The sequence below is a fragment of the Coccinella septempunctata genome, chromosome 2, assembly GCF_907165205.1.
Source record: "Coccinella septempunctata chromosome 2, icCocSept1.1, whole genome shotgun sequence".
Taxonomy (NCBI): Eukaryota; Metazoa; Arthropoda; class Insecta; order Coleoptera; family Coccinellidae; genus Coccinella; species Coccinella septempunctata.
Genome location: NC_058190.1, coordinates 28,525,408 through 28,547,344, shown reverse-complemented (window position 1 = coordinate 28,547,344; position 21,937 = coordinate 28,525,408). Strand labels below are relative to the sequence as shown.

General features: G+C 34.2%; 1 protein-coding gene across 2 annotated transcripts in view; it reads left to right on the top strand.

Moving 5' to 3' along the window:
• Window positions 1-10,080, top strand: part of LOC123308467 (lachesin) — a 422,460-nt gene extending 412,380 nt beyond the window's left edge. For both annotated transcript variants that reach the window (XM_044891126.1, XM_044891127.1), the window contains one exon: window positions 8,508-10,080. In XM_044891126.1, coding sequence (XP_044747061.1) covers window positions 8,508-8,608 — 101 coding nt within the window. In that variant the 3' untranslated portion in view covers window positions 8,609-10,080. The remainder of the gene's footprint in view (window positions 1-8,507) is intronic.
• Window positions 10,081-21,937: the final 11,857 nt, after the last annotated feature.

Here is a 21,937-nt window from a genome sequence, read left to right as displayed (position 1 = left end):
TTGTCGCAAAAATAGAATATCGCTGATGGTTGAGTCATCTGTCGTTGTCATTAGACAGCGAATCGAATTGTGAATTTTTCAATTTTTGTTCTTTGGCTATTATTTGAAAAATATTTATTTATTCTAAATGATAATGCAGAAACTGCATTATTGGCAATAAAAGCACTCCTCCCTAGTAGGAATTCAAATCAAATTCGATATAAACAACATATTCTCCCTTCTTCTTTATATTTCCTCTTTCCGCTTAAGACGTTCTGTGCTTAAGACGACACAGGCCAGAGACAAGATGACTCTATGACACAGGCGCTCTCCACAGACCGCCAGGTTCCGCTTAAAGCGTCTTAAAGACTGACGTCATGACTTATTCGCTCTAATAGCACCGCTTAAAGACGCTTCACGCGTCTTAATCGCGAAAATATGGCTCTACATTCGTCCAATTGCCAAAATGACAAGGCATTTCTATGATGACAATTTCAAAATTAGTCACGAAAATTTTAGTGTTGTCTCTGACTGAACCTTAGAATGTACCTACTATTTTTCAACGAGTGAATTTTCGCTTCAGCATGTATCGCTAAACACCTCGCCTTAATCGCCATATCTCAAAAACTTTTGAACGTAGAAAAAATTGCTTAGGAAAAAATTTGTGGAAAATGTTATGCTCTACAACTTTTATAATGAATGGGAAAAAGATTTGAAGCTCAGGAGAGGAGATAATTCTAAAAAACTGATTATATTTTTTCCGTTATTCTTGAGTCATTAGCTTCAAAATGAGAAAAAACGCCACCGTGCTAGAGAATGTACACGTGACGTTTTTTTTTTGCAACAGATTAAGAGAATATATACTTGTCAACATGTAATTAACCACATATACCTTAATCTGACACGCTCGAGTATGTACAATGATAGTTTTTTTTACTATTTTGACAGGCTGTCCTAGATACAGGTCTAATTTTTGGTAGAGGTACTCTATAGGGTCCAAGATATGTCCCCTTATATTAATCTGACACGCTCGAGTAAATCCCAAATTTCCTTCTTCGGCTCCCCAACTATTACACTTGTTTCTATTTCACATCACAAAGCACAACTCCGATGATATCAGCATTGGTAGTGGTTGTGTTTTGTGAAGAATTTACTTTATCGTTATTTGTTGCCGTTTGATGTAAAATGGATTCAACATCGTTACTCTTTTTGGATTGAGTGTTGAGACATTCAGTTGATAGCAAATGTGAGCTGGGAATAAAGTCAGGTGTAACGTCTGCAATATATTTTACCGATTCAACAGAATGTTTGTGTTTCTGGTGGTTCAAACATATAGTCTGGAATAATATCAGGATTGATGGGCCAGATGCCTGTCTTTTTGAAGCCATTAGTTGCATTCTGAACAGTTGCAGCTTTTCCACACGCTTCATTAAAAAAACACCCAATTTGTAAATGGGTCGAGTTTCTAAAAACTTTAATGTTCCGCTGACTCCTGCTCAATTTCAGTTGGAAATTTTTTTCTGAATATTCCCAAATCTTAAGAGTTACACTCCAAGGTTTTATTGTCTTCTAAGCGTCGCCTGAGGAATACCAATTGTTTTCCTTTTTTTGCTTAAATAGCCTTACTTATAGATTCTTGGCTCCAAAACTGCCGATTAGTTTTTCTTTCGTAGTTTCACGGCATATCACCTGAACAAAATGATAAATTTAATATAGGTGTGTTTTGGGAAACAGGAAGCTGCACTAACATAAAACATCAGACAACCGCCACAGACAGTCGATGAATGTCAGCGTAGAATAAGTTTCAGAAAATTGATTTTTCTATTTTTCTGTTTCCTGTTGATTGTTAATTCACGTGAAATTTTTTATTCCTCTTGCCTTGAAACTTCCTTTTATTTTTTTTGACTCCCATTGATGCAAGATGATTTTTTGTTGAAGAATTTAACATTCTTGTGATTATCCGTTATTTCCTTCGAGAGATATATCTATTCTCTACCACTGCATCAGATGCATTTCATGTTCTGTTTGATTTTTTGAAATCTACAACTTATGTAACGTCTTCAACCTTTAGTCGAAGAATATAACCAATATTAAACCTCCTCAAGCTATTGCATATTATGTGACAATAACTCAATTTTCTTCCATAGCAAAAATAAATATATTTGAAAACTGATCTCTTGTACTCTCCATGCAAATAACCAGATTTGGTATGCCTTCAATCAGTTTGTATAAACGTCAATTATGTTCGTTGCATATTTTCGAACTTGTGATAAAATACTAGTTACTAATTACATAGAACGGGCAACATAGTACTGATTTAAAACTAAAAATTATTTCGACAGGAGTCATAACGCCACATTTTCGTACTATACAGAGTGGAATGTGTCAAATTTCCATGGCCAACCGAGTGCTACAATAAAAGTGAATGGAGTATACAACGTCAGTTGTATCTCAAGCTTGCTTATGGAACATAATCCAAGTCGAAATTAAAATTTTATTTCGATTCCTAAGTGCTGTTCAGAGCTCATCTCTCTGTACCTACCAGGCAACTGCAGACATTTATCATACTTTCCATTACGGCCCAAGTGTGCTAGTGCTAGTACTAGGTTTCGTCTTTGCGTATTTGTTTTAGCCGGGTAATTATGCATTTTCGGGAAGTTTAATTTTCGTGGCTAATACTCGAGAAATATCCGAGGCGTAATAAGTGAAGGCGCAGCGGCAATTTCGAAATATACCAATTAATTTTCGCTGGCTCGGAAGGAGGGTGTTAGCCAAACAACGGCATGTTTCTGAAATACTAGCGTATAATTAACTTCGCGATGTTGAACACCAGATATTCCCAGTTAATGAGTATGTATTTGAGGTGTAATTGTGAAATTTTCATATGAATTTCGCTTCCGTTCGGGTTTCCTACCAACTGGCTTGGAGGCTTGGTTTAAACATTGCTTGCTCATTATCTGCACATGCAAATTGGTCGGAATGCAATCTCTTATTGAACGTTCGATTCAAAATTGGTTCGTTTAATTGTCACGGGTGATTGGATGTCAATCGAATCAAAATCTGCACATCTGTCAGAGAGTTATATCAGAGTGGAACAAGGGCTCCGATATTTAAGTAAGCTAACTCACCCTTCTACTGTAGTCCAAGAGACAGAGCCAAAAAAGGCTCTGAACTTATGAAGCCTGTTTTTTTTTCAGGTGATTATAAGCATAATACATAATATACAATAAAATGCTGCGGTCAGTCACGCACCCTTATAAACGTCGCTACGCAGCTGACTGACCAGCTGTGTCCCCATTGGACGTTGACTGACTATCATAATTTTGATTTATATAACAAAAACAACAGTTTACAAAGTTTCAGCCTTAAGAAATTGATTTTATTATGTCGGTGATCACGACATAATAAAATCATCATGTTTGACCACGCTCCTGAGGCGCCTGTTCTTCTGTTTCACTTGACTGACCACAGACATTTTAACCACGTATTCTACATAAAAAATAAGTTTGTCATATAAACATATGTCGAGAAATGTTTCCATTCCGAGATACGGGGTGTTAAAATTATAGAAAAAAAAATGTTTTTTATTAATAACTTTCACACCGCTTGAAATATTTTTATAAATTTTGAAACATAGGTTTTGAGCGTCAAGTAGCACTTTTTGCATAATATCATTTCTTTTATATTCTACCTGTGGCGTCCGTACTGCAGGGAGATGAATATTTTCAGATAAAAAAATGATACGCCACTGGTTTTTCCGACAATAAAAATTACTATTCAAATCCTTATTTAATTTGGAGCAAATTCGGTCTCTTGACTTTTTGCTGTACGAGGCACCGTTTCCGGTTAAAAAAAATTAAACAATTTTTATGCATGAAGAAATCGTTCACAAAAATAGTCTTATTATTATTATTTACCTACTATATACAATTTTGGCGTTTTCTTCATGCATGAGAATGTGTTTTATTTTTTTAACCGGAAACGGTGCCTCGTACAGAAAAAGTCAAGAGACCGAACTTGCTCCAAATTGAATAGGGATTCAAATAGTAATTTTTATTATCGGAAAAACCAGTGGCGTATCACTTTTATCTGAAAATAAACAGTCTCGCTGCAGTACGGACGCCACTGGTAGAATAGAAAAGAAATGATATTATGCAAAAAGTGCTCTTTGACGCTCAAAACCCATGTTTCAAATTTCATAAAAATACTTCAAGCAGTTTGAAAGTTATTGTTAGAAAACTTTTTTTTCTATAATTTTAACACCCCGTATCTAGGAGAGGAAACATTTCTCGACATATGTTTATATGACAACTAGGGCTTATTTTTTATGTAGAATACGTAGTTAAAATTTTTTGGTTACGATCTGGACCACCCTGTATATTATGATTATAATCACCTAAGAAAAAACCAGACTCAATAAATTCAAATATTTTTTTTGTCTCTGCCTCGCCGTCTACTGCAAGGGCGATCTAACGAATAATATTGAAATGTAAACATGAATGTTTGGTTGAATTTATTAAAATGAAAAGTCAAAATAGGGAATTTCCCTATGAAATGAGTCTACTTTCTTGTGTTTTTGAAAAGAATATCAATGTAACAGTGATATTTTCGAAGGAGAAATAACGAGAAAACAAAACTGAAGGTTTGCGTCTGATGAAGGTGTCTGATATAAACTCCGAAACGTCACATCCATTCAAGGTGTACTTATTCTTGTTATTCTCATACACTCTGGCAGAATGTTCCAGAGCTAGTACTAATGAACTTCAATACTGCGAGATCTTATAAATTTCTGGATCTTCGTAAATATCAGTGCTTCTTTGCATAGCACTGTCGACTAACGAAGCATTTAATGGGGAGATCTAGAAGAAACTGACGAGTGTTAGGCAAAGAAAACACCCGTCTTGATTTACTTTATGGTGTTAGGAGGAGAATGAAACCCGGATAACCTGCTCACAGAATGCAGGTCACAGCAAAACTCCGTTGGACGACAAACTTGTAGGAGCGATGACAGTAGCCACAACTTCGACATTTCTTCGCCGATATTGGATTATTCGCCAGTGATGCAAATCAAAATTCTCAGTCTTTATTCTTCTTTTTACACTGGGTGTGAATATAAGGAAGCAAAATATTCACATTTTTTTTTATTGAGAAGTCAGAAACATTGAGGGCCTTACAAAATGCTTCTTTATGTTGGATGGATTGTTAGGTTCGGTTAGGATAAGATTGTTAGGTCATTACTTCGGGTCGTTTTCGTCATTTTGTCGATACATTGTGTTACTCTGTTAATAACTCTATTTCATGAAATTTCGTTTTTCTCGTGAAATTCGTATTTTTTGAGAAACAATAGCAATATAGCACAATAATTGATCGGAAAAAGGTTTATTCGTAACAAAGAGCAAATAAACCAATTGACAATTGACCAAATAAGTCAATAATAACAAAGGCTTATAGGGCGTATTTTCCACAAATATCAATACTTGAGAAATAGGAATTTCAGAGAAGAATTATCGGCTTTCGATATCGGAATTTTCATTAACGAAAGAACCCAAAACAGATTGTTCCTGAAAATCATAGCCAATACACAACCCTTACAACAACAGCAATGAAATTCGCTGGAGAATTTCGGTGACAACGAAGCAGAAAACGTTAGGTGGAAAATATTCTTGTTCTAAAGGGATATTATGCAGATATACAATTCTATTCAATTGCATTTTCTTTTTCAGTATTAATTTTCCACGACTCTTCCATGTAGAAAATTCAACTTGAAGATTTTCATTTTCGTTTTCATTATTTCACGAATAGATGAAATGTCAGCTCTTTTATAAAACCTCTCAGAATATTTTTTAATTATCCTATAGAAGTGTGAAATGGAGGAAATGCGTCTTGAATGTTTATTATTAAGGACAAATAAAAATTCATACAAGATTTTAATTAATTTCGTTCTGGCGAGAGGCACTTTCCCGACTCGGAAATGTAGGTAATTCAGCAGAGCCATTACCTTCATTGATTATTATTAAGAGTGGGCTCTAAATGGATAGATTTGAGGTAATTGCCATTGAATTGACAGAGTTCAGGATTTGGATTCAAAGGATTTCGCCGATATGAAAAAGAAAAAGATTTCATGAGTTCACTTGTTGTAATATTCAAGTAATTTCAAAGATATTCATTTCTGGTTCACTGCTAGTTTTCGCATATCGCATATCAAAATATGTATCTGATTCATATTAAAAAAAAACTTATTCCTACGAATTTCCCTAGGTTCTTTGTCTATATTCTGTTCCTGATTTTCAGAGAGAGAATTCGTTCTGCAAGTGAAAATGAAAAACAAAAATTTTGGCCTCTTCGCAATAACGTAAATTATCACAGTTCCACAAAATGCAATCAGACCTAAAGCAAACTTCAGCTGTCAGTAGAAAATAACATCAAATCAAAGGTTCCGCATATTCTCTCTAATAAAGTAGGTATCTATTGATGTTTTCGGCATCCCTTTGATATCTAGGTACATGCCACTGTCGAGAGAGGGGTGTAAAGGGCAGTTGTTTGTCATTTCTTAGTTCAAAATTATGGTCATTTTCATTTAATAACCCTAAGGAAGATTCAAATGGTGTTTATGGTGATGATCGAGTATTTATACAGTTCTACTTGCATTTCTTATGAATATGAATTGTGGAAAACTGAAGAGTGTTGATGTTAAGGATGAACAATATCTTTCTATCTTTGGACTTCTAATTCGAGTGATAACATATTCTTTCTGAACTTTAAAAGCTAAGAATTAGAACAATGATTGCGGGAATTTGGAAACTTATCTTCCTTTCAAATCTTTATTTCAAAATTTGATAAATTTCTCCTTTTTCAAGGCTGTGGGGACAAAAAGTAGAAATTAATGTTATTAGCCAGTTTTGAAATGAAGATTTGAAAAGAAGATAACTGTCCAAATTCCCGCAATCACTGTTCTAATTATTGATTTCATAGATGCAAATACTAACAATATACAGGGTGGGCTTTTTAGAACGAAACAGACGAGATGACGGGCGGAGCAAATTTATTTCGAAAAAATGCTCGGACACGTCGATTATTGTTTCGAGGGGGACCACTTTTAAACACAAATTCACAACTATATCGCTTCAACCCTTAGTGTTAGAACACCAACCTCTGAATTTTGAATAGGAATGGGGTGAGTGATACCTCATTTGAAAGGCCTTTCTATGCTGAATTCAGCGTATTAATTTTTTTCTCATTTAATCCATTCGTTTTCGAGATATTCAATTTTGAATTTCGTACAGTACCAAGTCATTCCGCTAACCATGCTATGTGAAATCATCAATTATTTGACTAATTCATTCTGTTGTTACGATGGTAACCGTTAATTGTCAACATTGGACAACGAAATAATTATTATTGGTTCTTACTTCCTTCAGAAATTAAGGTGAAAATGGTTTATTCTTTGGCAGAAAGAATTGAAATTCATTGCTGATGAGAGAAATGAACATTATTTTGATGTCTGGTGTATGGCAGTTATGGAGTTTCATCAAATCTACAAAATAAATGAATAAATTCGCTTGATTCAGACAGCTTGCTTGACGACAATACCATCGTTGTTTCAAATTCAAATGTCAATATTTCAAGAATCAATAAATGAAATGAAGAAAAAACCAATATGCTGAACTCAGGATGAGAAGACCTTCTAAATGAGGTGAAATTTCCCCTATCTTCCGCATTGAAAAGTTAAGGGTTGTTGTTCTAACACTAAGGATTGAAGCGATGTAGTTGTGAATTTGACCTTAAATGTTGTCCCCCTCGAAACAAAAATCGACGTGTATAAGGCTATAATCAAACCAATATGGACCTACGGCATTCAATTTTGGGGATGCGCAAAACCATCGAATACGGGAATTATTCAGAGAACCCAATCAAAAATACTCCGCTTTATAACAGATGCCTCTTGGTACGTCTCCAATCTTACAATTCATAACGATCTAGGAATACCATTCATTTCAGAAGAAATCAGAAATCGTTTCAACCGTTATTAGCAGAACCTGCAAAGTCACGAAAACAACCTCATTAATATACTAACTGAGAATCCATTCAACATAAGAAGATTGAAGAGAACTTGGCCAGTTGACTTGAATTGAAAATATAGTAAAGAAGAATATTAATAGGTTAATATCTTCAACATGTCTGTAACTTTCATCACGTTTGCTCAATACTTTATAGAAGTAGATTGTAAACCTCAATAAAGAGCTATAACAAAAAAAAAAGAATATACCTTTCAAATTCAAGACATGTATCTAACTGAATAACAGGGAATCAAATGAGGTTATCAAAGTGTAACAATGCTGAATCCTTCAGCCAAGTCACGAGATAAGAAGGAAAAGGCAAACTATCGAAAGCGTCAGGTCTTGAGTAATAAATGGTGCCCAATATATCGTTTTGTTATAAAAATGAACTCACAACTACGGTGCAAGAGGTCCCACATGGGCTCACTCGTCCAGTCCTAACAAAATCATTTCAATAAATTTCATTTTCAGGTGACAACGTAGATGCCATCCTGATGCGTGGATCCTGCTCGATGTGCATAACACACAAACTGATGGTGTTAGTTATCGTTCTCGCCACTATAGTTCGATAGAATAAAACGGTTGTCACCGATCTGCGACCCGAGAAAAGGATGGACACGTAAGCCTCGTGTGATATGGTGGAGTGAAAAGTTGAAAAGTCTGGTGATATAGAACGACCGATTCTACATGTGATTCATTACCGAAAAAATTCTGATTACTAAAGGTGCGTTTTCTCCTCAAGCGCGTTGATATTATTTGATTGATGTTCGATTCGATACCTACCTGTCATCTGTCATTCATGAAGTTCCGATTGAACCTGATGACCTTTCAGTTCAGAAATATCGAATTCCGCCTAACCTGCCGAATAAGCAATTTGGCAAGAAACAATTGATCCTATAGTCTCATTCGAAATAAAATACCGAAGAGATTACATATTTGTTTTTTGAAAAACGACGAACTGTTTTCTTCAAAAACATTTACCATCTTCAAATGCTCACTCTTTTTTAGCTGAAAAACTGTTACAGATAATTCAAGATGTGAAAATGATCATATGGCAACAAAGCAAAATATTCGTCTAATGATCAAATGATGTCTTACAAAAAACATAACTTCTTTGCTTTCGGCAGTATTCTCTGAATTCGAAATATTAAAACACAAATTTATCGTTTGCTGAAAAAAATTTTCATCTCTATCTCCATTTTTTCTTGATAATATTTATATACTTATTCGAAATATATCGAGGAACTATATTTGAGCACTGCTGCATAAAAATCCATTTGATTTTCAATATCAAATATGAAGAAGTTTCATTAAAAAAACTACCCCAATACAATACAATACAATAATTTTGCCAACAAATTATTTTTTTTTGTATCAGCAGGTAATTTGCGCCCCCAATTTGGAAACAAATTCGAGTAAAAATGTATAAATATCAACATGATCTAGAAGTTAATTTCGAATTTCATTTCTGCAATTCGCTTGGATTGCATACATTTTAATCAAATTCAATGATAATGATGATATTTTTTAAATACCTACAATTGTTGACTGCCTAGACGTTATATCGCCTGTTTGCAAAATATTTTCAGATCTTTAAACTTTGTTAGGTACTGTCAAACTTGAGAACAACTCCATGCACCTTTATCTGTATTTAATAGCGAACTTAATTCAAACGTTCAGTTGAATATTTCAGTGCGTGTATATTCCTAATGAATGGTTTAGGGAACCCTCCTGTAACTCAGTAATAAATCTGAAGTAAGACAGTTATTATGCTATAATTCCGTAAAGCGTGAAACTTGTGAACAACTAGTTTAATTAAATTGTAAAACTTAGTTAACGCGTTCTATGGAATTTTCAATTCGACTTCACCAATAAAGACAATTCAACTGAGACGTGGAATCCGTATAGCAAAATTGTCGACGATGAAAATAATGACTCTGCCACAATTATTCCTACTCAGTGCTGAAATTCGAAAGAAAGCGGAAAATAGGAAGTAAAGGTGATATTTTCATCAACTCTCCAATAGGAAACTTCTGTCCAGTTTCTTATTTATTTATTTATTTATTTATTTATTCAAAGGAGTACAAAACAGGACGAACCCAATTATATGCACTCACTAATAATTACAGTTTAGGTTATTACGATGCAAAAGAGAAAATTAAACATAAAAATTTTTCTACAATATAAATGGATGCACAAACAAAAAAACAGTCATCATTACATAGCCTAACTATGATTAATAAAAAATCGTTTCAATCCAGTCGAAAAACTCTCTGGTGATAGTGAAAAAGCATCCACAGATGCAAGGGCCGACAACGAGTTATATGACCTGAGGCATCTAACCAAAGGTGAATTCAGGTGATAATTGGTGAAACTTTGGGGTATATGAAATACAAACTTATTCCGTGTGTTATAAGATGGCACATTAAAGGAGATCACACTGACAAGTTCACAACAGTCTGAAATATTTTTTATGATCTTGTAAACAAACTTTACATCCCTCATCATTCGCTGATCAGCAAGGTTCAACAATTTCAATTTCTTCATGATTTGTCCCCTGTTGTTTACAGTATTATGATGAAATTTTTTATTTATGTGCCTAATTAATTTATTTTGAACATTTTCTAACCTATTTATGTAAATATTATAATATGGGTTCCAGATGACCGAACCAAATGTTAAGACACTTTGCACATATGCTACATAGAGAGCTCTTATAGAGTTACATTGATGAAAATTTTTACATATTCTGATTATAAAACCTAGCATTCTATGAGCCTTTTTGGATACATAATTAATATGATGATCAAAAATGAGTTTGGAATCATAGAATATACCCAAATCCTTAATTACAGAGACTGCACTCAAGGCATTATTGTTTATTTTATATTGGGTCTTAATAATGTTTTTATTGCGAGAAAATGTTATATAACGACACTTACTGAAGTTGAGAAAGAGCGAGTGTTCTTGGCAATATTTGAAGAGTCTATCCAAGTCCTCTTGAAGCTTGACAGAATCTGATAAGCTAGAAATGGCACAGAAAATTTTCAGATCATCAGCGTACATCAGAAACTTTGTGAATCTGAAGCAGTCTACAATATTGTTGACGTATATATTGAAGAGAAGGGGTCCCAAATGAGACCCCTGTGGTACACCAGAAGTGAGATTTTTATAGGAAGAGCAATAATCACCAATAACAACTGATTGGCGTCTATCATTGATATAGGAAGTAATCCACCTCAGCAAAGTACCGTGTACGCCGACCTCATCAAGCCTCCGAATTAAAATGGTGTGATCGATTTTGTCAAAGGCCTTGCTGAAATCAGCATAGACCGTATCTACCTGAAGACCTGCGTTCATCTGCTCGAGAAGAAAATCAGTATACAAAAACAAGTTGGTTTCGACAGACCTACCCCTCATAAAACCATGCTGCTCAACGTTGATGATGTTCTTAACCTCACTATATAAAAAGTCATATATGATTGACTCAAAAATTTTAGCGATGATGCACAATTTTGATATAGGCCTATAGTTCTCCAAAAGTTGTTTATTTCCAGATTTATGAATTGGCACAATTAAGGCAGTCTTCCAGATTTTGGGAAAGCAACCTTCCCTTAAAGATTTGTTGAACAACTTGTGAAGAGGAGTAACAAAAGAAGAGGCGCAATTCTTGAGCAAACATGTGGGCAAATTATCTGGCCCAGGAGGTTTATTTGGCAGATCTTTTATTTTCTTCAGAATGATTTGAGGCGGTATAGAAAATGATTCAACGTACTGGTATTCGTGAACAAAGCACGAAGGATTGATCAGACTCGACGGATTGAAGACAGAAGCGAAGTGGTCAGAAAACTCCTCTGCAATGTCCTGATGATCCGTAATGACCCTGTTCGTTTTCTTTTCTTTTATTGCCGTGATGGAAACTTTAGCCCCTTTTTTATTTTTGGCAAACTGCCACAACAGTTTCGGATTGGAACCTATCGAAGACTCAACAGAGTCCAAATATTTTTTGTAGTCAGATTCAATTAGAAATTTTGAACGACTCCTCAATACTTTGAACTCTTGGTAGTCTAGGATGTTTTTGAATCGTTTCCACTTTCTATGAATCCTCCTTTTCTCTTTTATTACTTTAAAAGTTGAGTAACTCAGCCAACTAGGTGAATTCGATGAGTTAAAGGATGATTTAGGTACATACATCTCGATCAATTCAAAAACCTTTCTATAAAATACATCAACACATTGCTCAGTATTCAGACCCCCAAACCTCTCGTCCCACTCAACCTCATCCAATTTGTTGGAAATAAGCTCGTAGTCGGCTTTCGAATAATTAAATTTTTTCTTAGCTAGCCTTTCCTTTTGGAAACTGAACACTTTCCGCCCAACATAATCAAATTCTAAAGTATTATGAAACTTGTCCTCATTCACCAAAGGTTCTTTAGAAATTTTCAATCCTCTAACAGAAAAATCATTGTTCAGAACTAAGTCTAATGTATTATGAGAACAATTTTGATAGTGATTGAACTGTGAGAGGCCACAATATGACATAGTATCTACGAAATGATTTGTATGAACATCGGTAAAATTAAGAGGGATACAATTACTATTCACATTATCATATTGCCATTCAATAGAAGGCAGATTGAAATCACCACAAATTACAAATGAATCATTTGGATGGTCATTGATTATGTCCTCCAATTTAGAACAGAAATTTTGTAAGCTCAAAAAGTCACCTGGTGGGAGATACACACAGCATAGATGGAACCTGGATGAGTTGCTTGTCACAGTAAGCCATAGATCCTCAGCATCAGATATCCATTCGGACCTCGGAATGGCACACAAATGTTTATTAACCGCGATCAAAACTCCTCCTCCGTCACGCTTGGTCGAGCTACTCTCATCACGATCGCGACGAAATACCTCAAAGGCATCGCAAAAAACTTCACTATCAGCTATCGCACCGTTGAGCCACGTTTCAGTTAGACAAATAACATCATAATCACAGTTAAGGGAATTTTTGTAAATATTGGCTAGTTTGGATTTCAAACCGCGCACATTTTGGTACAGAATAGAAATACCCGTCACGATTGAGCGCAATAACCGAAAATTACCAAACTGAACTAAATCATCTTGTCCAAGTCACTTTCAGTCAGAATTTTTATAACCTTGGATTTATCCTCTTTTCTAGCATAAATAATACCATCTCTAACCCAGGTGAACTTGTAATTGCGTGATTTGGACAATTCCTTCGTTTTATTTAATAACATCTTATTGAATCTCGTCAGATGTTCATTTATAAATAGTTGGTTGGAAATGTTATCAATTTTAAGTACGGGAGGTGACGATCCGATCGACTTCCGTTTGAATCTAGATGCAGCCAAGAATTCATCTCTCTTGATTTTCCGATTGAATTTAACAATGATTGGTTTCGGTTTTCCAACAACAGAACTATTGTTAGCCCTGAACAACGCTTCAACGTCAGAAGGAGATATAGGACAATCAATGAATTCGGAAATCTTCTGCAATACGTTCGGCAAGTTCTCATTTTGTTTTTCCGGTACACCAAGAATTTCCAGGTTGTTCAATTTAAGCTGTTGCTCCAAAGTATCAATCCTTTTGGTTAGGTTTATTCAAAATTTTTTACTGCTGGGGAAGAAAATTTCATCACTAGTTCATCAAGTTAAAGTTCGCGCAGGGGGGCCATGTTTGAAGCAAGTTTATCTTAATCGTCATATGATTACGTATTGTATTTTCAGATTTTGTATTTTCCTTCCGCTTTGAAACACTTGCATGAAACCAAGGAAAATTCAACCTCATACATTAGGATATATTTGACGGAAATCAGAAATTCCACCACGATATTTCCACGATATTTAAACCCAATAACCTGAGGGCGTAGTTCTGGAATATTTATAAATATCGCGAACCTCAACAGGATGAATTCGTAATGATATTTCCCATCCCCAGTTGTGGGAAAACGTCAAAGTTTTGGTTTGGAAACTAGAGACTAGAATCTCCGATTCTGGAAAAATATAACTCAATATGAAGGATGCTTGATTGCCCATTCTACATATTTATGAAGACACAGAAATATTAATGAAGTAATACATGTTTCATGGCTATTATGAAATGAAGTAAACTTTAACTCCGGTGGTTTGGAAAGTTTTCAATAACCATCAAACGTAGGTATATTTCATTAATAATTCGGTGTATTCTCGAATCAATATGAAGACTTTCGCCATTTAGAAAGGAGCAAAATGAATGAAATTACCGATAAATAATAATAAAATGAACCCAGGATCAATATATCTGAACATTATAGTTTATGGAAAAATTCTTATTGCTGAACGATAAAGGTCATCAAGTTTAATTTCTCGACTCGAAATTATCTAAGTGTAAAATATGCTAAAACATCCATTTAAAAAATACATAAGAGTAATAATAGTGAAACACTTGAAATTAATATTGAAGTAAGTTTTCATCATTTTGAAACATTTCCACCAATATTTCCAGTTGTACATAAAACTTTCCATTCTGTGAGTGAATTCATTCGATGTGATTTATGCGATATCAAAGAATTCAAAACATAATAATCTTAGGATTGTCAATAGGCATTATAACAAGAACAGGAATGTTTTGGCAATCATTAAACCTTTTTTTCTTTCATAGTGTATAATACCATGTAAAATAATTCATTCACTATCCAATTAGGAAGATATCACTATTTATATTAACATTTTGTATGTGTTTTTTATCTAACTCTCAGGAGAAGTTGGTTTCTAAGTCATTTGTATGGCCAAAGTATGACTCTTTATACCGCAAAACTGTTATTATATTCCGCGCAATAGTATAATGAGTACATATGTACTTCTTCCGGAGTTTGAAATGAATAGAGATCAAGATGTTCTTCTGTCGGCAATGCAATTGTTTTTAAAACAAAAACTCAAATTCACTAAATGCAAATAATATAATTATTATTTCTTTAAGGCTCTATGAACATGTAATGTAACTGAACAGACATGAATTTAGGAAATAAACTGTAAAAACAGTCCTCAAGAGTTGTAGAAACCATATGTCGGCCAATTTTTTTTTGTTACTCCCGTGGTAACTTTCTTCAAAAAATACACTACTCAACACGTCTGTATTTGCGGTTATTTTTCTTTCCTTTCGTATTATGAACTTTGAATTTTCTGATATTCGCAGTCTTGCGTTGGAGTGTAAATATATTTCTTCAATGTGAAATAGCTATATAAGAGATCTCCAAAGTCTTGTAAATATACCCTTAAATTAATTATAGATATTAATGATAAATTATACATAAGTACCATGTTTTTTCAATACCCTAAATAACTACCTCCCTCATTATTCTTTCAAGTCCTTGATATGACAAAATAATGACCGATCATTCATTAAATAGGTTATACAAACAGAGCTCATTGATGATAGTAATATAATATAATCCATATGCATCAGGGAAAGCTTCATATTAACATAATATACCTATCGCTATCGATTGGTATTTTAATGACACGCATCTATCTTACAGAGTGTGAAATATTATTACACATACTTAGTTGTGCTTTGTAAAGGCCGTAGAGGTGTAAGCATGGTGATTTGGCCCTTGGAAGATATTTGAACGATATTGATAGGATTTGTAGGTACCACTTTTCAAATAGCACTTTTTAAATTTAACAAGGGCATTCAATTGCATAGTTACCTTATCCAGCAGTAGGTCAGAAAACCACGAAAATATTCATTTTGTGAAAGCAGTTGTAAATTGGTTCAGTCGTATTTGTCTGATAGATTGCAAACTTTATTCATTGATAGAGTGTTAAAAAACAACGGAGAACACTATCGGAATACTACAAAGTTCCATATAAAGGCCTATGTTTTTAATTCATATTAATTATTTACCAGTTTTCTCAACTAGGGCTTCATTCCAATGTTGATTAATAACTTTGAGATTTTTGCATGAAACTTTATAATATTTTAGCTTCAATCAGAAAACACGCCAATGCTTCTCCTCCATTAATTAAAAATTCTATTGAACATATAGGCCCAGTTGCAGGAAAGTCCATTAAGATTTGATGCCCTATCAAAATTTAAAACTGTCATTTTTGAAGGGGAAAATGAAGGATTAAGATTTTAATGAAGTATTAAATTTTAATGGGCTTTCCTGCAACTGGACGATAGGGTTTTCAATTTCAATGTAAAAGTAAGCCATGACAAAAACCTCAAAACTCATTATTTTCAAAGGAGAACCCATGGTCAGGTGGAATCTGAGTGAAAAATAGTGTACAAATGCTTATTTTCCCAGATCTTTGGTATAGTCTTTTCTTCAGGAATTCTCTGATTTCTTCGCTTCAAGGGTAAGGGAGATAAAAAACATTTCATAGTGATAAGTTTTTAATTATAAATTTTCGATATGTCCACCGTTTTCTTCAAGTCATTTCAAAAGACGTTCCCTAACGGATTGTTTCGCTCTACGAATGTTTTTTCCAAAAATTAATCTCTCGCAGCACAACTTTCAATTGTTTATTTAGAATCTTTATTCGAGATATTTCAATCAATGATCTTCGTTGAATTATATAGCGAAACAGGTAGTTAGAGAAAACTGTAGTTAGTAGGTAGGTAGTTAGAGAAATCAGTAGTGTAGTCAGTTCTTGGGCGAAGACAACGATCAATGATTCGGGTAGTTTTAGAATCGATATAATTTTTGGCCGTTCAGAAAATGAATTAAATCATTTCTATTTTTATTATTTATTATTGGAGATTGGTGAATGGATCACGCCTTCGTAGTAAGCCAGGTAAATAATAAACGAATTAATTCAGATGCATAACATCCGCAGATAATTATCTGCGTAATATTTGTTGATTTAATTATCTGCCGATGTTATGCATCTGAATTAATTCGTTTATTATTTGTTATTATTTTATTTTCTCACTAACTGAGTCCGGAAAGTACAATACGAACACATGAATCAATTCTCTCAGAAGGTATAAAGAAATACAGGATATGTTTTGATAGTTTTGTTATTGACTTGGTGTTTATTCTTGTGTCATATATTGGAAACGATTTCTTTGATAGGTGTAATAATTATTGAGTGATATATATTAAGTTTTAACTTAACTCTGCTCATTAAGAATATCTGCGACACTGAGGTGTGACCTCATGCGACATACCAAACTCACATTATCAACGAAACTAATTATCATCTGTCGATGATAGTTGTTAATGTTAGATAGTAACATTTCATAAATACAGGTGGAAAGACACTTTTCCACTGATCTCGACTTGGAAGATTGTAACAATGGCCTAAAAGAACCCTTGCTTTTTTACATGCGTAAAATTTTCTGCTCTTTTAATTTATGGTTGCTGGTATCAAAAATATATGATACAATTCCAGAAATCACATTCAACCTTGAAATGACTTGATCAAGGTCAAAGTGAGAGAAACATTTTTCTGTAACATACTCTCCAGCTGAGTTGTTCTGCCGTTTCGATATTTTTCAAAGACCCTGTAGGTGTGTTTTTCAGTCAGAATACTTGACATAATAAATTTTAAATGGCTGGTTCGCTGATCACTTGCTTATTGCAATAGTTTTCCTTAAAGGGACCTTATACGGTCATTAATAATAATTATTACCTAATGTGCAAGAATGAGGTTTGATAATAATGACGACGAAGTTTTGTAATGACGGGCAGTAATGCATGCAAATCGATCACGGTCGAAAATGGACTTAGACGATTGGGTTCGGACTCATTAGACGATAAGAGGGTTCGTTATTTATGTATGGAGAATATGAAGAAGAAACGATTGTATTTTATCAAAAATATTATTTTCCTTTGTCAAAACATTCGCTTCGTACACTCTTTTATGTGATTTAGACGCCGTTCATAGCACTTTTTCAGTCAGAAAGAAATCGAACGAATGAATTAAAAGGACAGGCCAATAAAGCCAACCGAATATCAGGTGCATTTTGGGACATCATCTGGAATAACACTTAGATATATGAATAAAAAGGCGAAAGTTACAATATACAAAATCTTTATTAGACCGGTATTTACATACGCTATAAAAACAAGAGCAGACAAAAAAAAAACGAATAATATCCTTCGAACATAGGAAACATAGGCTACACATTAAGAGACAGAAAAAGAAACAGACATAAGGCACGAATGTGAAGTAGAAGACATCAGGTAGAGACGTAAACGTAGAAGATCCTGGAATCATCACGTGGACAGGATGGCTGAAGGAAGGTTAGCAAAAATCACTAGGGATGGTATACCACGAACACGATGCCCCCTAGGAAGACCTCCAAATAGATAGATAGAATCGTGGTCTTCAATATCTCAAGTGAAAGTTGGAAAGCACAGGCCTACGGCCTATGATAAATAGAAGAAGAAGAAGAAGAAGAAATCTCAAACTACTGTCGTACAAAACATTGAGTTTTCTATTAAAGTGCCTACTTTAAGTGGATCGATATTTATATGAAGCAATAATATGTTATTTAGTTATTGGATTAATGTGGCCAATACTTAATGAGATTTCATGTTGGAAGTTGAAACCGATAATACGAATTTCACAAAATGAGTTTTTAAACCACCACACGTGTTTCGCTATCACAATAGCATTTTCAAATGGGTGGAAGTAAAAGTCATTTCACCAAAAATTGTCTACATAAAATATTCAAGATGGTTGAGCTACAGTCCCTATGACTTCGACAAAATTTAATTGAAAAACAAAATAAATGGTTCAGTACTTCCGAGTCTATCTGATTAGTTGTATCATCAGGTCACTTGAAAAAAATAACATATCGTGCGATTTAGTTGTGTATAGATGATTTTTGGTGAAACGCCTTATTTTGACCAGTTCTTCCTCCTAGAAGGACAAATACACCCTGTGTAAGCAAGCGTTTGACACTATTCATAAGAATCTAGAGAGGGTTATGACAGTTTCAGGAACATTCGGAGCAATTTTGGGAGAGGAACAAATCGGACTAGAGCTAGTAATGGTAATGTCCGGAAACGTTAGAGCAATTAATTAATATATAAAATAAAACCCAAAACCCTTAGATTTCAACAGAATGTTTTATTTTTTCCTCTTTTAACATTAAAATATTATATATTTTTTTTGTTTATTTTATGTTAACGACCAAACTGAAGAAAATACTACTAGTTGCACACAAATATTCAAAATAAATTCATTAATGGGGAGTTATCTAGGTCAATCTGGTGGTTGAGTTAATCCGGCGATAACTTACTTTTATTGATTTCCAACTTACTAAAAGGTTCAGTTTCTGTTGGGGTTTCGTTTATTTTCGGATTGGTTGGGGTTGAACAGACCAATGTACGAGAGAAATTTTTGTTTTGCTCTTCCCTTAATTCGCTCCAACTGGTATATTCGGCGAAATGGGTCAAGTCAGGCACATGATGGGAAGTGTGGTAGTTGGAGGTCGTTGTTGAGAATTTGAAGAGTCTCTTGTCGTCGTAAAAATCGAATCAAGATTTCACACTCGTTGAACTTTCCAAAGTGTATGTTCGACACAGGTGGAACGAAGGTGAGCCAGTATATCGTTTTGTACTATCTTTTCTTGATTTGATCTTAATTTTGAATAAATAATCAAATTAGAGTCCACTTTTACCGAATTGAGGCTCTTAAACAGTTTCTATATGTGAAATTTCGAAGTCTTTGTTGAAGTTGTGCTTTGCATTTAACAGATGCCCAGCAAACGTAGAATTTCCAGTGCCTCTGATGAAACAATTTCTGTGTTCTAAACTTCTAATATTCTTGTCTAAAATGTTCTACCATTTTGACCTATATAAAAAGATGAACAAAATCACTACAATAAGTAAGTTTATAAACTCCAGACGTATATTTATATAGGTACCTGGCAAGGAGATATTTATCTATATCTCCTTGGGTACCTATATACTACCTATTTCCTTATCCTCGAAGTTAGCACCCAGTTTTCGTTAAATGAAGATAATTTTTATTAATACGTTAGTAACTATTTCTAACACGAAATTTTGAACTTTCCGACTGTATTTTATTTATCGGGAAAAATCGAACATGGGTGACGTGAAGTTAGCACCCAACAGAATGAGGTGTATTCCTACCACTATCTTCAAGATACAAACGAAAATGTTCGTGTTACAAATAGTTACAAACGAGTTACTAACGAATGCAAAAAAATTACCTTCATATTCGAAAAAGTGGGTGCTGACCTCGTATTTTGGGGGTGGCATTATCCCATTATAGGTAAGGTAAGGCTACAAATAAAATTTTTGGCGTTACCAATGGTGGACAATTTTCGAAAATGTGGGTGCTAACTTCGCATTTTGGGGGTATCATTTTCCTATTATAGAAACGAGAGTTTTGGTGTTACTAACGAGTTGAAACAAATGCAAAAAATGTTATCTTCATTTTCGAAAAAGTGGATGCTAACAATCACGGACACTTTATTTCCTCGTAGGAAGCTAGTGAAAAGGAAAATGCAGAATTCATATCAGAATATCAGATCGATTTTAATCTTAGAAATCAGTTGCTCCGAGGCAATTATCAGAAAGTTATCAAGAAAGTAAAGTAACCGTAGAAGGATTTTTCAAGTTTTAAGGAATGATACCGTCAAACGGGGTGAAGTGGATCAAAAATCGAGGTTTTTTAGGAATAAGATTCAAAGTATCAGTGCGAACGGGCTGGCGTTCATAATAAAGATTCTATGATCCTTTTGCTATCGATTGGCCTATTTATCAAAATTCTTGGCTACACAGTTTTGAAATTTTTTTGGTTGAAGTGCGATCCACTTCAGCCCGTACTTTGAGGTGAAGTGGATCACATTTTAAAAATCAATGGATATTCACTCTAACTATAAGATGGTAGAAGTGGATCAGACGAAATGAAAAAAAAATCTATTTTTAGTCCTAAGACCAACAGATGCTTGAAATCAGAACTAGAACCATTGAAAAAATAAAAAAATCTTGATTCTTTCTGTGTAAAACTAAACATGTTTTGTTTCGGAACAAAATATAATAAACAACGAAAATAAATTTCTATCGAACCTAAAAACAGTCTTTTGAATTAAGGCACTGGCGCAGCTGGGGGAGTGGTCAACTCCCCCCAAAGATACCAACAATTCAAATTTTTTTTAGTACAAACATTGCACGATCGTTCGGTGTAAAGACCCCCCCCCCAAACAAAATATTGGCTGTGCCACTGAATGAAGGTATATGAATGTACACTATACTCTAGTTAGTCTTCATAAAGGTAACTTGCTTTAGGTGGATTTTGCAAATTATTTGGTGCCTTTTCACAAGAGCTATATCCTATGCATGCGGATATACTAAAAGGGTATTTTTGCGATATGGGCCTATACGCAACATGGTCAAACATGACTAAATCATTGGTGATCAACTTCACCCCTCACTTTTGAGTGATGTAACAAATATTTTTTTTCCTAAATAACTGTGGTGGTACATTTGATTTCAAAATGGGCAATATCATTCCAACTAGTTTATACGTAACTTGTAAAAGTTTAGGTGAGAATAACTATCGTAGTTATTGCCAAATATATAATTGAAGTTGAACAATTGAAAAACTGTTTATTCGAGAGAGTACGAAACTTTTTTTTTGTGAGAAAACTAACCATCTAGAATTGTATCCAAGGCACGAGTTAGCAATCTTAGAAGGTAACAGTAGACCCAGAGTTGTTTTCGCGGCAATTTATGGTCTTGTCTATGAGTTACGAGATAAAACACGGTTGATCCAGTTCACCCCGCTATATCCATTTCACCCCGTTTGACGGTACCTACTATTTTTAATAGTTTTTATATTCATAGCATTACTTGCCCTCCATAGAGATGAACAGAAGGTCTTAAAATTCGAAACATCAAATATGTATGA